This window comes from Globicephala melas, chromosome 19 (assembly GCF_963455315.2).
Source record: "Globicephala melas chromosome 19, mGloMel1.2, whole genome shotgun sequence".
NCBI classification, from domain to species: domain Eukaryota; kingdom Metazoa; phylum Chordata; class Mammalia; order Artiodactyla; family Delphinidae; genus Globicephala; species Globicephala melas.
Genome location: NC_083332.1, coordinates 2145847 through 2168458, shown reverse-complemented (window position 1 = coordinate 2168458; position 22612 = coordinate 2145847). Strand labels below are relative to the sequence as shown.

Here is a 22612-nt window from a genome sequence, read left to right as displayed (position 1 = left end):
CAGAAAGGGCTTGAGCTGGAGTTTGCAACCCACAGTTCACCCTTAAGCCATGGAAATCATTTGTCTCAGAGATATGATGTAATTCTAGACCAGAGGGAAAAAGGTGACAAATCCATTGACGTGGGCAAACGATTATAGTACAGAACTCGACATAAGAGTCACTATTGGCCTGCTGTTTTTTTGTGTTTTTTTTCGGTACGCGGGCCTCTCACTGCTGTGGCCTCTGTGTTGCGGAGCACAGGCTCCGGACGTGCAGGCTCAGCGGCCATGGCAGACGGGCCCAGCCGCTCCGCGGCATGCGGGATCCTCCCAGACCAGGACACGAACCCGTGTCCCCTGCATCGGCAGGCAGACTCTTAACCACTGCGCCACCAGGGAAGCCCTGGCCTGCTGTTTTTGTAAAGTGCTTCTCCATAGAGTTAGGCTTCCTAAATTATTCCCTTCATAGGATTAGCCTTCATAAATCCTTCCTTCGGCCATTAGAGAAATGGGCACAAGCTCATTTTTAGATAGTTGGGAAAGCAGAGAAACGTGTGGATATACAATGGGAAGACGTATGTATGTCACCAGAATCCACATGCTACAGATTGTGAGATACTATACTCCCAAGGCTGCCCGTTAAACCATGACACCTGCTTTTTATTGTTTTTAATTGAGGTATAGTTGATGTACAATATTATATGAGTTTCAGGTGTACAGCATAATGATTCAAATTTGTAAAGGTTATACACCATTTATAGTTATTATAAAATACTGGTTATATTCCCTATGTTGTACAATTGTCTTTGTAGCTTATTTATTTTATACATAGTAATTTGTATCTCAATCCTATACCCCTATTTTACGCCTCCCCCCATTCCCTCACTCCACTGGAAACATGCTTTCTTTACCTTTCAAGTTTTTGTTTTATGTGTAGATGTCCAGAGGCATTGTGGGTTTCCTCTCATCCTTCTGGAAGCTTCTGGCCTTGCATGGTAAGAACACGCCCACTGCCCCTCCAAGCCTGGGACTCATGGAGCAGAGCCTCCCAGCCAATCCACAGACCTGTAAGCATGAGAAGAAAGGATTTTTGTTTTAAGCCACCAAGGTTTTAAAATTTTTTTCTGGTTTAGTTTTACATTTGAATAGTTAAAAAACATCAGGGAACTTCCCTGGGGGCGCAGTGGTTAAGAATCTGCCTGCTACTGCAGGGGACACAGGTTCGAGCCCTGGTCTGGGAAGATCCCATGTGCCGTGGAGCAACTAAGCCCATGTGTCACAACTACTGAGCCTGTGCTCTAGAGCCCGTGAGCCACAACTACTGAGCCCACGTGCCATAACTACTGAAGCCCACGTGCCTAGAGCCCGGGCTCCGCAGCAAGAGAAGCCACCGTGATGAAGCCCACGCACCGCAATGAAGAGTAGTCCCCACTCACCACAACTAGAGAAAGCCCGTGCACAGCAACGAAGACCCAGTGCAGCCAAAAATTAATTAATTAATTTTTTTAAATAAAAATAAAAAACGCCTCTTACACTTTCCTCATAAACCATGTAGGGAGCTCAGAAGGCTGAAGGTTTTTGGGGTTTTTTTTACTAAAAACCTTCCCCCCCCTTTTTAAAAAAAGGCAGGGATTACTCAAATACAGGAAAGGACCTTTCTATTCAAGTATATGATGTGGAAGTATTATGAAGAAAAACATTTTATTATGCTCATTTCATTATTCTGTGGTTATTAGGAAAAAACGTTCTATTAGTAGCAATTCAAGCAGGGCACAGAGGGAGGGCTCCATCTCTGCCCCACAGTGGGACTTTATCGGGGTGGCCAGGGAGCCAGGGATGGCTGGGTTGGCTCAGTTTGTCCATACATCTGGGGCCTGGCTCTTCTCCATGCAGTGGGTGTTGGGACTGGCCAGACACCTCCATGTGGCTTGCTTGGGCCTCCTCACAGCACAGTGGACCGAGAGTAGTAGAACTTCTCATACAGTGGTTCTGGGCTTCAACAGGAGTAAGCCAGGAGCAAGCCACTGAGTGGAGGGTCGATTTGTTACATAGCAGTTTATTGGCAATAAACTGACTGAGACAGAGGCAGGGCCCAGAGATGAGGCTGAAGTGTAGGCCGGGTAATTCAGGTTCTTGTGGGCCATGCTAAGAACACTTCCTGAATGTGCGAGGCAATCGCTGCTGTGCTTTATATCTTTTAAAGCTGGAAGAGGGAATTTCCTGGCTGTCCAGTGGTTAGGACTCAGTGCTTTCACTGCTGGGGCCCCGGGGTTTGATCCTTGGTGGTGGGACTAAGATCCCGCATGCCATGCCGTGCGGCCAAAAAGAAAAAGAAAGCTGGAATAGTCTGCATTTATGATACTACGTGTGCCTGCCTGGTGTGAGTACTGAACACTGTTTCCTTAACCCTTTTGGGAAGTTCTTTCCCTGGCCTTGAACCTTGGTTCTGCTAAGTGCTCAAGGGGGACCCTCTGCAGATCTCCGGGTGGCCCTATTCGCTTCAGTACCCTTTCCTAGGAACTCAGGCCACGTTGGTTTTTCTGGATTCTCAGCTCCATCTCTTCAACTCAGGGGGTCTACAGGGCTCTGCCTGGATTCCTCCCCCTGCACCGTGACCTAGAAACGCTCTTAAGATAGTAAGCCAGGGAAATGGTAGGGCTCCCTTCATTCATTTCCCATGTCCCACTGTCCTTTGTGGCCTGATGTGCACTGTCTTAAAAAGCACTATGTTTTATGTTTTGCCCCTTTTATGGTTGTTTCATGAGGGAGGGAAAATCTGGTCCCTGTTACTCCAACTTGGCCAGAAGCAGAAGTCCATGGTGGTTTTTAACTAACATTAGCCTCGTTTTGGATAGACAACAACACCAAGTATGATTTTACCAGAGAAAAGCAGAAATAGTTCAATTTATACCAAGAAAAAATACTTTTTCTTGAATGAAAAATAGTGGTGATTTTACTCCAGTGATAGAAATTGGGTTGGCCAAAAAGTTTGTTCAGTTAATGAATATATTTTTCAGTAAAGTTCGTGGGAAAAATGAAAAATGTGTCTTTTATTTTTGCTTAAAACCGAACCCACTTTTTGGCCAACTCAATAGTATCTTCACTCTTAAGGGTTTATGGATACTTGTCCATCCTTGCTGAAATCATGAGAGGGGACATTTTCCTCAAATAATGGGCAATGGAAACAGCTCAAGTTTCTTTTCCTTTAAATATTTTTGTTTTTATTTTTTATTGAAGTATAGTTGATTTACAAGTTTGTGTTAGTTTCTGGTGCGATTCAGTTATATATACATATATTTATATATAAATATATTTGCATATGTATATATAAAACTGAATATATATATATTCTTTTTCAGATTCTTTTCCATTATAGTTTATTACAATGTATTGAATATAGTTCCCTGTGCCATACAGTAGGACCTTGTTGTTTGTCTATTTTATACATAGTAGTTTGTATCTGCTAATCCCAAATTCCTAATTTATCCCTTCCTCCCCTTTCCCCTTTGGTAACCATAAGTTTGTTTTCTATGTCTGTGAGTCTGTTCCTGTTTTGTAAATAAGTTCATTTGTGTTTTTTTTTTTTTTTTTTTTTTTTTTTGGCCACCATGTGGCTTGTGGGATCTTAGTCCCCCGACCAGGGATTGAACGTGAGCCCCAGCAGTGAAAGTGCTGAGTCCTAACCACTGGACCGCTGGGAAATTCCCATTTGTGTCTTTTTTTTTTTTTTAAAGATTCCACATATAAGTGATAAATGTGATTTTTAAAATAGTTTTCTTTATAAAGTTATATTTACCTGTTATGAGCTGAATTGTGTCTCCCTCCCATCCCCTCCCGCCAATGATATTTTGAAGTCCTAACCCTCAGTATCTCAGAATGTTATTTGGGGGTAGGGACTTTACAGAGGAAATCAAGTTAAAATTAGGTCATTAGGGTGGGTCCTAATCCCATAGGACTGGTGTCCTTATAAAAAGGGGAAATTTGGATACAGAGCCAGGTAGGCATAGAAGGAAGATGATGTAAAGCGACACAGGCCATCCACAAGGGAAGGAGAGAAGCCTGGAACTGATCTTCCCACAAGACCAACCTTGCTGATATCTTGGTTTCAGAATTCCATCCTCCAGAACCGTGAGGCAATACATTTCTCTTTCCTAAGCCCCCCCAGTTCATGGTACTTTGTTACAGCAGCCCTAGCAACTAATACAGAGGCTATAAACAGCTGTGGTTTAGTTCGTTAGCCGTGGGCTGGGTTCAGCTGAGCAGTTCTTCTGGTCTTTCTGGGCCCACACATGCATCACTGGTCAGCTACGGGCTGACTGGGGACTGGCTCATTTAAGGTGGCCTCACCTGCGATGGCTCATTTCTGCTCCAACAGGCTAGCCCAAGCCTGTCCACATGGCAGCTGGGTGGGGTTCCAAGAGTGTGAGCAGAGTCTGCAACACCACTTGAGTCCCAGGCTCCACGTGGATGCATTTCCATGTTCACAGCATTCTATTGGCCAAAGCAAACTACAGGTACAGTCCAGATTCAAGGAGTGGGAAAATGGAAATGTTGCAAGACAGGTGGATGCAAGAAAGGGTGGGAAATTAGCTTCACTTTTTGGGTAATCTATAACACACACACACACACATAAATATAAGTGATCGGATATAGTCTGGGGTCACACACACTAGTGGAATTGCACACACTCCTCCTTTATAAAAAATAGATGCAAAGATCTTTCAACTACTCCTTAAGGGATGTTGTTTCCAGACATCTTTCAGGGTCAACCCCTTTCACGCATAATTATTATCATGCTAAAATGTATTCCCAAGTATGGCTTGAATCTCTCTATCCCTTATTGGTAAAAGAAGTCCAAAGGTGGCAAGTACCTAAATTACACCTTACATTTATTTAGTGAATCCTCAACTGAAGACCATTTATGTGCTTTCCACATTCTCTCTGGGATGAAGGATGTTGATGTCAACATCTGGTTTTACTCAGTTTTAAAAATAGGTGATACTATGGGAGGCAGCAAAAGCATTTCTAAAAGGGAAGTTTATAGGAATGTAATCCTACCTCAAGAAACAAGAAACAACTCAAATAAACAACCTAACCTTACACCTAAAGCAATTAGAGAAAGAAGAACAAAAAACCCCCAAAGTTAGCAGAAGGAAGGAAATCATAAAGATCAGATCAGAAATAAATGAATAAGAAATGAAGAAAGCAATAGTAAAGATCAATAAAACTAAAAGCTGGTTCTTTGAGAAGATAAACAAAATTGATAAACCATTAGCCAGCTTCATCAAGAAAAAAAGGGAGAAGACTCAAATCAACAGAATTAGAAATGAAAAAGGAGAAGTAACAACTGACACTGCAGAAATACAAAGAATCATGAGAGATTACTACAAGCAACTATATGCCAATAAAATGGACAAATTGGAAGAAATGGATAAATTCTTAGAAAAGCACAACCTTCCGAGACTCAACCAGGAAGAAATAAAAAATATAAACAGATCAATCACAAGCACTGAAGTTGAGACTGTCATTAGAAATCTTCCAGCAAATGAAAGCCCAGGACCAGATGGCTTCACAAGTGAATTCTATCAAACATTTAGAGAAGAGCTAACACCTATCCTTCTCAAACTCTTCCAAAATATAGCAGAGGGAGGAACACTCCCAAACTCATTCTACAAGGCCACTATCACCCTGATACCAAAACCAGACAAAGATATCATAAAGAAAGAAAACTACAAGCTAATATCACTGATGAACATAGATGCAAAAATCCTAAACAAAATACTAGCAAACAGAATCCAACAGCACATTAAAAGGATAATACACCATGATCAAGTGGGGTTTATCCCAGGAATGCAAGAATTCTTCAATATACACAAATCAATCAATGTGATACCCCATGTTAACAAATTAAAGAATAAAAACCATATGATCATCTCAATAGATGCAGAAAAAGCTTTCAACAAAATTCAACACCCATTTATGATAAAAACCCTCCAGAAAGTAGGCATAGAGGGAAGTTACCTCAGCATAATAAAGGCCATATATGACAAACCCACAGCCAACATCATCCTCAATGGTGAAAAACTGAAACCATTTCCACTAAGATCAGGAAAAAGACAAGGTTGTCCACTCTCACGACGATTATCCAACATAGTTTTGGAAGTTTTAGCCACAGCAATCAGAGAAGAAAAAGAAATAAAAGGAATACAAATTGGAAAAGAAGAAGTAAAGATGTCACTGTTTGCAGATGACATGATACTATACATAGAGAATCCTAAAGATGCTACCAGAAAACTACTAGGGCTAATCAACGAATTTGGTAAAGTAGCATGATACAAAATTAATGCATAGAAATATCTTGCATTCCTATACTCTAATGATGAAAAATCTGAAAGAGAAATAAAGGAAACACTCGCATTTACCATTGCAACAAAAAGAATAAAATACCTAGGAATAAACCTACCTAAGGAGACAAAAGACCTGTATGCAGAAAACTATAAGACACTGATGAAAGAAATTAAAGATGATACAAACAGATGGAGAGACATACCATGTTCCTGGACTGGAAGAATCAACACTGTGAAAATGACTCTACTACCCAAAGCAATCTACAGATTCAACGCAATCCCTATCAAACTACCAATGGCAGTTTTCACAGAACTAGAACAAAAAAATTCACAATTTGTATGGAAACACAAAAGACCCTGAATAGCCAAAGCAATCTTGAGAAAGAAAAATGGAGCTGGAGGAATAAGGATCCCAGACTTCAGATTATACTACAAAGCTACAGTAATCAAGAAAGTATGGTACTGGCACAAAAACAGAAACATAGATCAATGGAACAGGATAGAAAGCCCAGAGATAAACCCACACACATATGGTCACCTTATTTTTGATAAAGGAGGCAAGAATATACAATGGAGAGAAGACAGCCTCTTCAATAAGTGGTGCTGGGAAAACTGGACAGTGACATGTAAAAGAATGAAATTAGAACAATCCCTAACACCATACACAAAAGTAAACTCAAAATGATTTAAAGACCTAAATGTAAGGCCAGACACTATAAAACTCTTAGAGGAAAACATAGACAGAACACTCTATGACATAAATCACAGCAAGATCCTTTTTGACCCACCTCCTAGAGAAATGGAAATAAAAACAAAAATAAACAAATGGGACCTAATGAAACTTAAAAGCTTTTGCACAGCAAAGGAAACCATAAACAAGACCAAAAGACAACCCTAGGATGGGAGAAAATATTTGTAAACGAAGCAACTGACAAAGGATTAACCTCCAAAATATACAAGCAGCTCATGGAGCTCAATATCAAAAAAACAAACAACCCAATACAAAAATGGGCAGAAGACCTAAATAGACATTTCTCCAAAGAAGATATACAGATTGCCAACAAATACAGGAAAGGATGCTCAACATCACTAATCATTAGAGAAATGCAAATAAAAACTAAAATGAGATGTCACCTCACACTGGTCAGAATGGCCATCATCAAAAATCTATGAACAATAAATGCTGGAGAGGGTGTGGAGAAAAGGGAACACTCTTGCACTGTTGGTGGGAATGTAAATTGATACAGCCACTATGAAGAACAGTATGGAGGTTCCTTAAAAAACTACAAATAGAACTACCGTATGACCCAGCAATCCCACTACTGGGCATATACCCTGAGAAAAGCATAACTCAAAAAGAGTCATGTACCACAATGTTCATTGCAGCTCTATTTACAATAGCCAGAACATGGAAGCAACCCAAGTGTCCATTGACAGATGACTGGATAAAGAAGATGTGGCACATATATACAATGGAATATTACTAAGCCATAAAAAGAAATGAAATTGAGTTTTTTTGTAGTGAGGTGGATGGACCTAGAGTCTGTCATACAGAGTGAAGTAAGTCAGAAAGAGAAAAAGAGATACCGTATGCTAACACATATATATGGAATCTAAAAAGAAAAAAAATGGTTATGAAGAACCTAGGGGCAAGACAGGAATAAAGATGCAGGAGTAGAGAATGGACTTGAGGACACGGGGAGGGGGAAGGGTAAGCTGGGACGAAGTGAGAGAGTGGCATGGACCTATATATACACTACCAAATGTAAAATAGATAGCTAGTGGGAAGAAGATGCATAGCACAGGGAGATCAGCTTGGTGCTTTGTGACCACCTAGAGGGATGGGATAGGGAGGGTGGGAGGGAGACGCAAGAGGGAGGATATATGGGGGAATGTATATGTATAGCTGATTCACTTTGTTATATAGCAGAAACTAACACACCATTGTAAAGCAATTATACTCCAATAAAGATGTTAAAAAAAAGAGATTATACAGTGTATAGCATTTGGTAATCTTGCTTTTTTTTTCACTTAACTACACATACCAAGAACTATTTTTTTTGTCATTAAGACTTTTTCTGCAACATATTTTTTTAATGGCTGCCAGTATTGAACCAACACTTTCTAAAAATGTTGACTTTATTTGCTGTATTGTTCTATGAGTATTAACACACACATAGATTCAATACCACCAGCACCACCCAAATCAGGATGCAGAATGACTCCACCACCCCCAAATCGCCCCTCATTTCCCCCTTTTATAGTCACTTCCTGTCTCTTCCCCTAACCCCTGTCAACAACCAATATGGTTGTCATCTCTATAATTTCACATATTCCAGAATATCATACACGTGTATCAAAGACATCTTTAAGAGGATGGAATGTCCTTGTTGCCATGGTAACCTGCAGGAGGAAGCTCGACTTAAAGAAAGGAATTCAGGAATTGAGAGAAAGAACACACACAGTGATTTGTTGCGGGGCGTGGGGGGGGAGTTAGGTCCATCCCCTCCCCTGCAGCTCGTGTTAGGAATTCCTAACCCTTCCCCCGCAACTGGGGTGAGAGGTTTGAGGTGAACTTCCCAGCAGACATCTCCCCAGGGACCCCAACTCCATGATTCCCGGGGTGGCTGCTGCTGCCCGAGGTCCCATAGACCAAGTTCTCTTTACACTATCTGTAATCTCCCTGCACAGACGTCTGAGGCAGGATTAGAAGCGGCCAATGTTCTTGATGTTTTCCACCTTCCCCATTACCCCATCCAGGTGTCTCATTCAGGTGTCTCACCTGAATCCCCAATACCCCCTTCCCTTGTCTCCTGTCCGCTCCACTCCCCTTCAGTCCCATTCAAGTCTCCACTCAGCAGACAGAAGAAATGTTCGGAGGAAATGAAGTTAAGGTACGAGTCAGATTAAACCCCACAGGGGCTTCTTTGCTCAGAATAAATATCAAATTCTTCTGTGGACGGCCAGGCCCTGCTGACTTTATCTCCCCCTTGGTCACTGGGCTCCAGGCACAAAGGCTTCTCTGCCTCTTCAAAGAACCAACCCCAGGACCTCTGCACCTGCTCTTACTCCCGCCCCTCCTCCCCTGAGCCCTTATGTGGTTCTTTCCTGTCTCCATTCAGGGTTCTGGCCAGAGGTCACCTCCTCAGGGAAGTCCACCCTGACTGTCATCTCCAGAGGCCCTCCGTGCATACCTCTGCCTTGTTTCCATCACAAACTTGATGCTTCTCTTGTCTGCTTATTTCATTACTGCGTGTTCCCCCATCAGAATGTAAACTCTTAGGACGATGGCACAAAGAATGGAGCTAAGTTTCTGGATTTCTGCTGGTGTATATTTCTCACTGGGAATTGAAAAGATCCAAAGAGAAAAGATTACAACTCTTCCTGATTTCCTATGAAATTATTAAAATATTCTCTTCTTGTTGCTACTTTTATCAGGGAAACAGGAATCCAGTGACAATGAAGATGAGAGGGTCGATGTCTGAGGACAGAAAAAGCAGGTGTGTAGCAGGTATTACTGGAGGTGGCCCATTTTACCTTTCCTTGGATGTTCGGGGGCAGGATAGGGGGCTGATGTGGGAAACAGGGGCTCAGGACCAGACATCCAGGAAGCCTCCCGTCTCTGAGCCCAGCGTTCTCATCTATCGGGGGCAGATGCTCCGAGGACCTCGCTGACAGTCAGGGCTGCTGGGCATGGTGTGCATATTTCTCGCTGCCGGTAGGCACCGTCCGAGGTGATGTGGGGATGTGAAACCCAGCCTACACTCCATCCCCAAGCCACGTCCACGCCAGGGCTGCAGGAATCCCACAGAACATTGTGCTGTATATCCAAAGCCCTACAGACTTCCAAGGCCGTGTGCATGATTATCATAATTTGGGGAAAAAGTCATATTAAAAAACCCTTAAAAATACGAAGTAACAAAAGTATCTCGGTTATTTTGTTTCAATTTTAGAGAATGCTTTTGAGTTCATGAAGTGCCTGTGAGGTCGCTAGATGGCGCCCTTGAATCGTAGGAAAGTAAACAGGCTTTTTTTTTTTTTTAATTAAAAAAATGTTTGTGTGTGTGAAAAATAACGCATCTAGAAAAAGTACACAGGACAAGATTTTACAATGCAACGAATAATATTTTACATATAACCGTACCCTTGTCTAGTAAAATCATACACTTTCTTATGTTCAAAGACTTTTTCTTGATTCCTTTCCTCACTACCCTCTTGCTTCCCCCCAGACATGAGTACAATACTGGTGTCTAACAGTATAATTTTGTTTTAGCTGCTGTTGGACTTCATATACGTGGCTTCGTACACTATATGTTTCTGTATATCTCGTTCGACACATTTGTGAGATTTAACTATGTTGTTGCATGTAGGTGTTATTTGGTCATTTTCATTGCTTTTTTCCCCCCATCATTTAGGTCCATCTTTTTACAATGAAATTTTATCTCAAGAAGGTGACATTTTTAATTTATTTTATTTTTTCTTTTCTTTTTTTTTTTCTCATTGCCTTTGTTTTTGGTTAAATTTTTCTCATATTTTGGTGTTAATGGACATTTGTGTGGCTTCTGGTTTGACGCTGCTATAAATATTCTTGTACGTGTCTGGGTGCTCAAGTCCATGCATTACCCCTAAATACACATGTAGGAGTGGCACTGCTTTGTCATAAATTTGTGTGCATTAACCTTTAGTAGATACTGCCAATTTTATTGCCACAGTCGACCGATTTAGACCCCCAGCAGTAGTGAATGAGTATTTCCATCTATTTCCCATTCCAAAACTTGGCAGTAAGCATGGTTTGGTGTTGGCTGTAGTTGTACCTCATTATGTTTTTCTTTTGCATTTTCCTGATTGCTAACGAGTTTGTGTATTTTTTCATCTATTGAATGGCAGTTCAATATTCTTCTTTCTGATGGGCTAGTTTAAGTTTCTTCCCCACTGTTTTCTTCTGAAGTATTTTCCTCTCTTTTTCTTTTTTTTTTTTTTTGCTTCACCCCGCGGCTTGTGGGATCTTAGTTCCCCAAACAGGGATCGAACCTGGGCTCCCAGCAGTGGAAGCACAGACTCCTAACCACTGGACAAACAGGCAATTCCCTCTTTTTGCTTTAGAGACGTTATTTCTGTGTTCAAGATATGAGCTCTTTTTCAAAGATATGTGTTGCGAACAATTTCCCACACTATAGCTTGACTTTTCAGTCCTTTCACTGTGTATGTGTGATAGAGTGCTTAGTTTTTATATAATTAAACCAGTTGCGCTTGTTTCCAAGTCTAAACAGACCCCAAAGCAATGTGCCTCCTACCATCTTCTAAGAGTTTTATTGATTTTGAATTTACTTTTCCTTCTTCCTTTAGAACATATTTTTTTTTGGTCTTTTACCTTTTTAAAAAAATTTTACTGGAGTATAGTTGATTTACAACGTTGTGTTAGTTTCGATATATGTATATGATAGAGGGCACATAATTTTAAGAAGAGTTTGAGCTTGAGAAAATTTCACATTCTCTCTCTCTCTTTTTTTTTTATTTAAATTTGTTTATTTATTTATTTTTGGCTACCTAGGGTCTTTGTGGCTGCGCGCAGGCTTTTCTCTGGTTGCGGAGAGCTGGGGCTACATTTCGTTGCGGTGCGCGGGCTTCTCATTGCCGTGGCTTCTCGTTGCAGAGCACGGGCTCTAGGCACGAGGGCTTCAGTAGTTGTGGCATGTGGGCTTCAGTAGTTGTGGCACACGGGCTTAGTTGCTCCGAGGCATGTGGGATCTTCCCGGACCAGGGCTTGAACCCGTGTCCCTTGCATTGGCAGGCGGATTCTTAACCACTGCGTCACCAGGGAAGTCCCCTCATGTTCTCTTAGTAGTGGTGAATTGGACTAAGGCCGTTTATTGAAATGCCTTTACTTTCTTCACTTCTCTGCAATGCCATTTTTTCTTATCGATTAAATAAACATTTGTGTGTTGGCTCAGTTCTTGGCTCTCTTTGCTAGCTCACTGGTCAGATTTCCTTATTGTTACTTTCTGTAGCTTTGAGACAAGCATTGTTTTCTACTAGAGTTGGTCCTTTACCTTCGCATATAAATTTTAGGATTCAGTTTGCTTAGTTTCACACTTACACATGCACACACATACCCTTGTGGGATTTTGACTGGGATGACACAAAATGTGCAGACTAATATAGGTAAAAATGAAAAGTGAAAATTACTGACTACTCAAGTTTATAACATGCGCCCATTAATGTAGGTCCTCTTTAATTCTTCTTTTTAATGTCATTTAATTTTTAAGTGAAAATTGTATGTATTTAAGGTATACAGCATGATAATTTTTAAAAGTTTTAAAAATTGAAGTATAGTTGATTTACATTATTGTGTTAATTTTGGGGTACAGCAAAGTGATTCAGTTATACACATATGTTTTCAGATTATTTTCCATTATAGGTTATTGCAAGATATTGAATGCAGTTTCCTGTGCTATCCAGTAAATCCTTGTTGCTTATCTATTTTATATAGAGTTGTGTGTACCCTTTTTTTTTTTTTTAGTATAGATGTGCTTTTATTTGAAACTTAGACTAATTATAAGTCTTCCACTTGTATCAGGTAGAATACTCCAGGAGAAATCACTTTTTAACATCTTTATTGGAGTATAATTGCTTTACAATGGTGTGTTAGTTTCTGCTTTATAACAAAGTGAATCAATTATACATATACATATCTTCCCATATCTCTTCCCTCTTGAGTCTCTCTCCCTACCACCCTCCCTATCCCACACTTCTAGGTGGTACAAAGCACCGAGCTGTTCTCCCCCTGCCATGCGGCTGCTTCCCACTAGCTATCTATTTTACGTTTGGTAGTGTATATATGTCCATGCCACTCTCTCACTTTGTCACAGCTTACCCTTCCCCATTCCCATATCCTCAAGTCAATTCTCTGGTAGGTCTGTGTCTTTATTCCTGTCTTACCCCTAGGTTCTTCATGACATTTTTTTTCTTAGATTCCATATATATGTGTTAGCATACAGTATTTGTTTTTCTCTTTCTGACTTATTTCACTCTGTAGTGAGGTCCATCCACCTCACTACAAATAACTCAATTTCGATAGAAAGCCCAGCGATAAACCCACGCACATATGGTCACCTTATCTTTGATAAAGGAGGCAGGAATGTACAGTGGAGAAAGGACAGCCTCTTCAATAAGTGGTGCTGGGAAAACTGGACAGGTACATGTAAAAGTATGAGATTAGAACACTCCCTAACACCATACACAAAAATAAGCTCAAAATGGATTAAAGACCTAAATGTAAGGCCAGACACTATAAAACTCTTAGAGGAAAACATAGGCACAACACTCTATGACATAAATCACAGCAAGATCCTTTTTGACCCACCTCCTAGAGAAATGGAAATAAAAACAAAAATAAACAAATGGGACCTAATGAAACTTAAAAGCTTTTGCACAGCAAAGGAAACCATAAACAAGACCAAAAGACAACCCTCAGAATGGGAGAAAATATTTGCAAATGTCATACAGAGTGAAGTAAGTCAGAAAGAGAAAGACAAATACCGTATGCTAACACATATATATATATGGAATATAAGAAAAAAAATGTCATGAAGAACCTAGGGGTAGGACGGGAATAAAGACACAGACCTACTAGAGAATGGACTTGAGGATATGGGGAGGGGGAAGGGTAAGCTGTGACAAAGTGAGGGAGTGGCATGGACATATATACACTACCAAACGTAAAATAGATAGCTAGTGGGAGGCAGCCCCATAGCACAGGGAGAACAGCTCGGTGCTTTGTGACCACCTAGAGGTGTGGGATAGGGAGGGTGGTAGGGAGAGAGACGCAAGAGGGAAGAGATATGGGAAGATATGTATATGTATAACTGATTCACTTTGTTATAAAGCAGAAACTAACACACCATTGTAAAGCAATTATACTCCAATAAAGATGTTAAAAAAAAAAGAACTGTCAAACTGTTTTCAAAGTGTTCAATACCCTACTTTAAAAATATATGTATGTCAGGGTAAGGAGGGCAATTAGAAATGGCAATTTATAGATGAGATGATGCAAATGAGCAATGAATCTAATAAGTCTCCTTGATATTCAGGAAAGATGCTAGTTACAATGTTGTACCATCACTGTACCAGATCAGGAAAAATTCAAATGATTGTTAACACCTAGAACTGAAGTGGTTTTAAAAAAGTGGGCACTCTCTCTCTCATACATTGCTGGTGGTGGCATAAATTGTTAAAACCTTCTTGGAGAACAACCTGGTATCACCTATTAAAAATTTGAATTGTGGGGATTTCCCTGGTGGCGCAATGGGTAAGAATCCGCCTGCCAATGCAGGGGACACGGGTTCGATCCCTGGTCCGGGAATATCCCACATGCTGCAGAGCAACTAAGCTCCACAACTACTGAGCCTGTGTGCCACAACCACTGAAGCCTGTGCGCTCTAGGGCCTGTATGCTGCAACTGCTGAGCCTGCATGCTTGCAGCTACTGACGCCCGCGCGCCTAGAGCCCGTGCTCCGAAACAAGAGAAGCCACCACGATGAGACGCCCACGCACCGCAATGAAGAGTAGCCCCCGCTTGCAGCAACTAGAGAAAGCCTGCACGCAGCAACAAAGACCCAACGCAGCCAAAAATAAATAAATTAAATAAATAAATAAAATCTGAATTGTTCTGGCTACACTTTGACCCAGAATCGCCACGTTTGCAGATATCTCACAGGAATATTAAAGCACTGATCTGTAAAAATACATGTACAAGGATGTTTATTGTAGCATTGTTTTAAGTGGCCCAAACTGGAAAGAATGTGAATATTCACCAATAACATAATGACTGAATAGGTTATGTTGCCCCCATATTGTGAAACCTTATGAAGCAATTTTTAAAAATTAGTTGTATCTCTGTATATTGACATGGAGGCCTGATATAGTTATAAATAAAAATGTAAAAATTTAGAGTAAAATTCTAAATAAAATTCTAATTAAAAAATGTAAAGACAAAAATTCTAGACCTAGCTACAGATGTTTGCATATGAGGATGCACACCCCAAAATTCAAGGAATTGAATTTTTCCCCAAATTTCAGCAATCATGAAAGTTATTATCTGAAATTGGTATAATGTTTCTGGAGGGCAATTTGTCAATATGCATTAAGATCTGAATGTTCATGGCCTTTGACAATGTATCATTTTAAGGATTTTTTGCCAAGAAAATAACTTAGGATGCTTGCAACAATGTAATTGCGAGAATATTCATAGCATTTTGTGCTTCTTTTTCTTTTCTCTCTTGTTTTTTTTTTAAATTTTTGGCCATGCCACACGGCATGTGGGATCTTAGTTCCCTGATGGAACCCGTGCCCCCTGCAGTGGAAGCGCAGAGTCTTAACCACTGGACCGCCAGGGAAGTCCCAGCATTTTGTGCCTCTAATGGAGAGCTGTTGGGAGAAACCTCTATTCAACAATAGAGGGGTCGTTAAACTGAGGCACAGCTACACATGGAATCCTACAATGCCATGAAAAACAAATTTTGTAAGTATATTTACTTCCATGAAAGATGTCGATTATATATCGTGATGTGGAAAATTCAGGTTAGGAAACAGCATGGACAGTATAATTACGTTTTGATTTTGTAATGCAATGAGTGTATGTATGTATATTGGAAAGAATTTGAAAATCAACACTATGAAATGCTAATGGCGATTGCCAGTGTGTGGCAGACCTTGGGAAGGCTTTGCTTTCATTTTCACTTCATTGTATTTTGTCAAAAAATTTTTGTGTGTGTGGCAAGCATGTATTGCTTTTATAATAAGATTATTTTTCAATATTAAAAAATCACTGTAATCTCTGTCTTCTGCCCCTTTCCCTGTTCTAGGATGCATCTCCCTCATGGAATTGTAGCTGCAGTAGAATCTGATATTTCCTTGACTCCATTATCACCTAAAGAGGTGTCCTTTTAGTCACATACTCCACTGGGGGAGAAACGCTACCCCACGCTCTGCCCTTATGTCTTGAGTGCGCTGGCCACAGCGGCTCTTGGGTCTAGGGGAAGGCATGTAACACCTGCTGGCCAACTAGAGCATTGCAACCTCCCCCCCCCCCCGCCCCCCCAACCCAGGCCAACAACCACAATTATTGGTTCAGGGCTTGGGAAGGATGGCAGCCTGGGGATGAGAAGAACCATGGGCAAAGAGCACAGACTCAAAGTGCTCCCACACCTGGCCAGGTGGAGCTTTGAAAAGAGGAGTATTTCTGAGGAAAGAGGAAACATGAAAATTTTTGGTGGCACAAATTTTTCCAAACAATTGGAACCAAGCTCTTCCGTTTCCCAGATCATATTTGGCATCCTGCTTTTGTCACTTAGCAATGTATCTGTGAGATTTGCATATAGAGAATTTTTATGACCATTTTAAAGGGTGTTCTGCTAACCATGGTCGGAATTCAGGTGGAAAAGGTCAGTCTTGAACTTTGCTTGCCACCATGCCAAACAGAAAAGAGAGATCTGGAGGGTCTCACACCAGGAATTAAATGATTTGGTCTAGAAGTGACATATTACTCATTGGCCAGTACCACTCACATGATCCCACCCATGCATAAAGAGCCTGGAAGGTAGAGAGCTGGAAACATCAGTGAAGATGAAGATAAAATGGTAATAGCTGTGTCAAAGTGATTGTGAATTTAAAATTTGATAAATATTGGCCAATTGTTTTCCAAAAACACTGCCTCAATCTGCATTCCCACAGTAGTCTTAGAGGGTACATTGCCCCACATCCAACCAACACTGGGTTCTCTCAAAGGATTTTTTTTGGTTTAATTTGCTCTGAGCAAATTAAAAGATGCTCCACTACCAGGGGGGAGCATCTTATTACTTTGAGTTTCATTTCTTTAGTTGTGGTGGAGATTGAATATTATTCCACAGTTTGTTGGCCATTTCTATTGTCTTTTTTTGGATGAACTATTGGGTTATTTGTCTTTGTGCAAATAGTTTGGAATGGGTATCATTGTAGGTCAACTTTTGCCCATATCTTTTACTTTCTTCTCCAGGATAAATTCCCAAAGTTGAATGGATGAATGCAAGGCCATTCAGATTCTCGAGGCTTTTTGTATTTATTAGCAAACTGCCCTTCTAAAACGTACCAACATATACTCTCACAAAACACACTAGAACATGTTCATTTCCCTTGAGGCACTGTCAACACGATTTTATTTTTTTTCTTTTTGGCCGCACCACTCTGCATGTGGGATCTTAGTTCCCCGACCAGGGATGGAACTTGTGCCCCCTTCAGCGGAAGCACGGAGTCTTAACCACTGAACCACCAGGGAAGTCCCCCAACACGAATTTTTATTACTTAAAATAAAAATGAAAAATATGCTAGTATGGTAGTAAGTCATTCTATAGAAGGTCTTTCTTTGAATTTCTGTTTTCTCTTATAAAATGCATATTTATTCAATTATAAAGGTAATACAAGTTTATTGCAAAAAATTCAAATGTATAAAATAGAAAATATGAGTCCCCTGTGGTCTCATGCCTAAAAACATAGCTAATAACTCTTTGATATATATATTTTCAGATTCTTTTCTAGGTTATTAGTTATTAACATAAATAACTACTGCAATTAGTCTATTATTATTGTTTTACAAATCTTTGACATACTCTTATACTGCTTCTTTCATTTTTAACTAAACAACTTACTGTCTCCCCATGGCAGTATCTGCAAGTCTGGTTTAATCTCTTTAATGAATGCCTGTTATTTCACACTATGTATATAATGTAACATATTTAAATAATTTCACGTTGGTGGACATTGGAGTTATTTGTAAAAATTTCCAATAAAATAATGTTTATTCCAAATTTCACAGTGTTGTAATAAAAATTCTTGTGCTTAAATTTTGTATTATACTTTTTTTTACAGTGGGCAAGGAGTAAATTTCCATTTCTTGGATTACTAGAGGGCGTGCACATCTTTTTTGTAGGTTATCAGCCACTTACATGTTTCCTTCAATAGGCTTGATGTTCATGACCATTTTCCTTTTGGTTTTTCTCTCGGTGGGGGTCTTCATATTTTTCTCCTTTATTTAAAGAAGTCTTTATACGTTATGTTGCAAATATTTTCCTCCGGATTTCTATTTGCCTTTGAAAGTTGTGCACGTGTTTTGGCCACGAAAGTGTTAAAGTCAGGAGCAGGAAATGTCCGCAGCGCTGCGTGGACCTCCTTGTTCCGCAGGCAGTAGACTAGATCAGGCAGCACATGGGCGTGGCCACCGTGTAGATGACAGACAGCAACTTGTTGAGGTCAGTGGGTTCGACACGGCTGGGGCGGGAATACGTGAAGAGAACCACTGAGCAGAAGATGTCCACCACAGTCAGGTTGGGGGCGCAGGTGGAAGGGTTGCTGCCGGCAGCAGCCGAAGGCATTTGGAGCACAGCCCTCCTGATGGCCGCATATGAGGCCAGAGCAACTAGCAGAATCCTGCAAATGACGAAGGCAGAGATGAAGTCGACCAGCTCCGTCAGGGTCACGTGGGTGCAGGACAGGTTGAGCAGAGGGGAGACATCACAGAAAAATTGGTTGAGGACATTGGGGCCACAGGAGGACAGGCTGGTGATGCATGATATCTTGACCACCGAGACCAACAACCCACAAAGCCATGAGGACAAAGCTAAACCCAGGCATATCTGGGGCCTCATGAGCAGCAGGTAGGGTAGTGGGTGGCAGATGGCCACATAGTGGTCATAGGCCATGGAGGCCAGGAGGGTGCACTTGGTGCCAATGAGAGATATGAATAAAAAAAGCTGAACTATGCAGGCTGTGAAGGGCACATGGCATGCACCGGACCTCAGCCCCATGAGCAAGCTGGGCATGGTCACTGACATGTAGCACATCTCCAGGCAGCTCAGGTTGCCCAGGAAGAAGTACATGGGCTTTCAGAGCTCACCATGACTGCAGACAAGGAAAATGATGCGCGTTTTCTCCAGGAGGGTGAGCAGGTAGAGAGTCAGGAAGCACAATCCTTATGCCTTGCCTGGCAGATAAACCCAGTAGGATAAACTTTTGCACTCTGGACATACTGCCCAAGTCCAGAGACCTCTCCATCTATGTAAGAAAGAAACAGCTTTTAGAGACCATGATCCATGCAGAAATAAATTGATCAAAGGGGGAGAGCATATACAGTTAGGGCCCCTAGAGCCAATGCTACTTTGCTGTAGGTTGACTCTTGCTCTGAGCGCCAGTAAGGAGCAATTGGGAAATTGCAAAACCGGAAACGGAAAATTTAACACTATTTACTACATCTCTGATCACTGACAAGATACTCAACCTTTGTGAGCCTCCATTATCTTATCTGTAAAATGGAGGTGAAATCTATCCCCAGGAGGTCCTTAGTCCTTATGGATATTAAACATAGCAACAGACGAGAAAATGCTTTATAAAGAGAGTCATGATTATTCCTTTACTTTTTTAAAAAAAATAAATTTATTTATTTTTGGCTGTGTTGGATCTTCGTTGTGGTGCATGGGCTTCTCTTTGCGGTGGTTTCTCTTTGCGGTGGCTTCTCTTGTTGTGGAGCACCGGCTGTAGGCGTGTGGGCTTCAGTAGTTGTGGCTCACAGGCTCAGTAGTTGTGGCGCACGGGCTTCATTGCTCCATAGCATGTGGGATCTTCCCAGACCAGGGCTCAAACCAGTCCCCTGCATTGGCAGGCTGATTCTTAACCACTGCGCCACCAGAGAAGCCCCATGCACTGCTTTTTGAGCATCCCCTGCCGTTCGCGAGCTTTTCCGAAGACACAGCATGACCAATCTCAAGGCAGTGCCCGTTTTCTTCCTCCGGGTTTCTCAGCGGTCCCTGAGATACAGCTGCTCAGCGCTGCTGCCTTCCTTCTGGTTTACCCGGCCGCGTTTCTGGGGAACATCTCCATCGTCGCCGCCGTGACGCTGGACGCCCGCCTGCACACGCCCATGTACTCCTTCCTCAAACACCTCTCCTTGGTGGATATCTGCTCCGTGTCCACCACCCTGCCCCGGGCCCTGGTGGCCACCCTGCTGGGCTCGGGGCAGATTTCCCTCCATGCGTACATGTCCCAACTCTGCCTTTGTCTGCCTGGAGTCCGCAGAGTGTTTTCTCATCACCTCCATGGCTTGACCATTGTCTGGCCACCTACAGGCCCCTGGTGTACGGGGCAGCCATGAGGCCCTGGACCTGTGTCTCCGTGGCGGCGGCCTGGGGCAGTGGGCTCCTCTTCTCTGCCCTCCCCTAACCAACACCTTCTCCCTGCTCTTCTGCGGCCCCAACGTGATTGACCACTTTTGTGACATCCCGCCACTCATGCGCCTAGCCTGTGCCAACACAGGTGTCCACGACACTGCGGGATTTGCAGCCAGCGGTTGCGTCATCATCAGCTGCTTTAGCCTCACTGTCCTGTCCTGTGTGCGCATCTTGGCCACGGTGGTTCAGATCCGCTCAGCAGCCAGCCCCTGGAAGGCCTTCTCCAGGTGTTCCTCCCACCTGGCCACCGTCCTCTTGTTTTACGGCACTGGCAGCTCTGCCTACATGCAGCCCACCGCGCGATATTCCCCTCAGCAAGGGCGCCTAGCTGCCGTCTTCTACTGCATCCTCATGCCCACCCTAAATCCGCTTATCTACAGCCTGAAGAACAAGGACATGAAGGGATCCCTGCGGAAGCTGTATCTTCAGGTGCCACCTTAAGACATGGAGTGACCCAGAAATCCAGCCTCACAGGATTTTCCTTGTGGTCTTAGTGGAGGTGTTAATGTCTCCAGAGACCACCAGGAACACACTGGGTGGCCCAAAAAGTTGACAACAACGTTGATGCTGATTCATGCAGGAAGCCCCAGTAGGCAGCTGGATAAAATGGAGACATGCCCAAGGTGCATTTAATTTAGGCAAATGGTACTGTACATACACAGGGGAAGGTAGAAAGAGGGAGAGAAAAATTTAAAAAACAGTTGACTTTTGGTATTCACGGGCTCCACATCTGCGGATTCAACCAACCGTGGATCGTGTATTCTGTTTACAATCCCTGGTTAGTCGAACCCGTGAATGCAGAACCTGTGGGTATGGAGGGCAGACTATGGGACTTGAGCATCCCTTCTGGTATCCTGGTGGGTCCTGGAACCAATCCCCTGTGGGTACTGAACGACAACTGTGGTAAGGGGTCACTTCATCCCAAAGCCCACCAATGACCCTGTATCCTGGAGTGTGAGTCCACTAGGGGACTTTCTGCTCAGCTCATCCATTTCCATGGACCTCCCACAAGTGATCACACCTTGACCTGCTCAAAATGATTCTAATGCTTAGTGGTACACACTTTCCATCTAATATTTGTCTGAAATGCAAGTCAGTGAGTTCATCAGAAGAAGCAACTATTCTGGAAGAAAAACAGTCCATATCGTACTTGCAGAGACATGGTCTTCATGTGGCTCCTTCCTAAGAGAACATCAGGGATACATTTTTCTTTCTCTAATGTTTACCTGATAGCACTGTATTGGTTGGGTTTTGGGTTCAGCTGCTTTAACAGACCAAACAACAGTGGCTTAAATAATACAGAAGGTTTTTTTTTTTTCTCTTTCCTGTAAACATGGGTGTCTCTACACCACAAAGTCATCCTGAGACCAGGTTCCTCCCATCTCATTGCTGTACCATCCCATACAGTCTCCTTATCCACGTGGTAGGAGAAGGCTTACTAGCAACTCATTCAGTCCAACCGCAGGAAGGAAGACAGAGGAAGTAGAGGGCAAGGAGAGTGCTTTTCAGATGTGACCTGGAAGTTGTACCCATCACTTCTTCTGACATCCCATTGGCCAGTGCTTAGACACATGGCCACTCTGACCTGCAAGGGATGCTGGGAAATGTCTCCAGCTGGGGTGCCATGTGCTCAGATAAAGCTCCAGAAAAAAATGGAGAGAACAGTATTTACTATTTTTTAATCATTCCTCCACATCTGATCTCTTGATGAGCCACCATTTTTAAAAATAATTTATTTTATTTTTGGCTGCATTGGGCCTTCGTTGCGGCGCGTGGGCTTCTCATTGCGGTGGCCTCTCGTTGCGGAGCATGGGCTCTAGGTGCACAGGCTTCAGTAGCTGTGGCACGCAGGCTCAGTAGTTGTGGCTCGCAGGCTCTAGAGTGCAGGCTCAGTCATTGTGGCACATGGGCTTAGTTGCTCCGCAGCATGTGGGATCTTCCCGGACCAGGGCTCAAACCAGTGTCCCCTGCATTGGCAGGCGGATTCTTAACCACTGCACCACCAGGGAAGTCCCCAAGCCACTATTTTTTATT

General features: G+C 42.3%; 1 protein-coding gene and 1 pseudogene across 1 annotated transcript; one reads left to right on the top strand and one right to left on the bottom strand.

Annotated features, from left to right (window-relative positions):
• Positions 1 to 18386: 18386 nt before the first annotated feature.
• On the bottom strand, positions 18387 to 19409 carry LOC115849722 (olfactory receptor 6Z7-like). Its single transcript, XM_030851296.2, is given in 3 exon segments — positions 18387 to 18557; positions 18560 to 19319; positions 19321 to 19409. Coding segments are annotated over 3 exon segments (1020 nt in total).
• Positions 19410 to 20049: 640 nt separating this feature from the next.
• Positions 20050 to 21019, top strand: LOC115849723 (olfactory receptor 5AR1-like; annotated as a pseudogene).
• The last annotated feature ends 1593 nt before the right edge of the window (positions 21020 to 22612 follow it).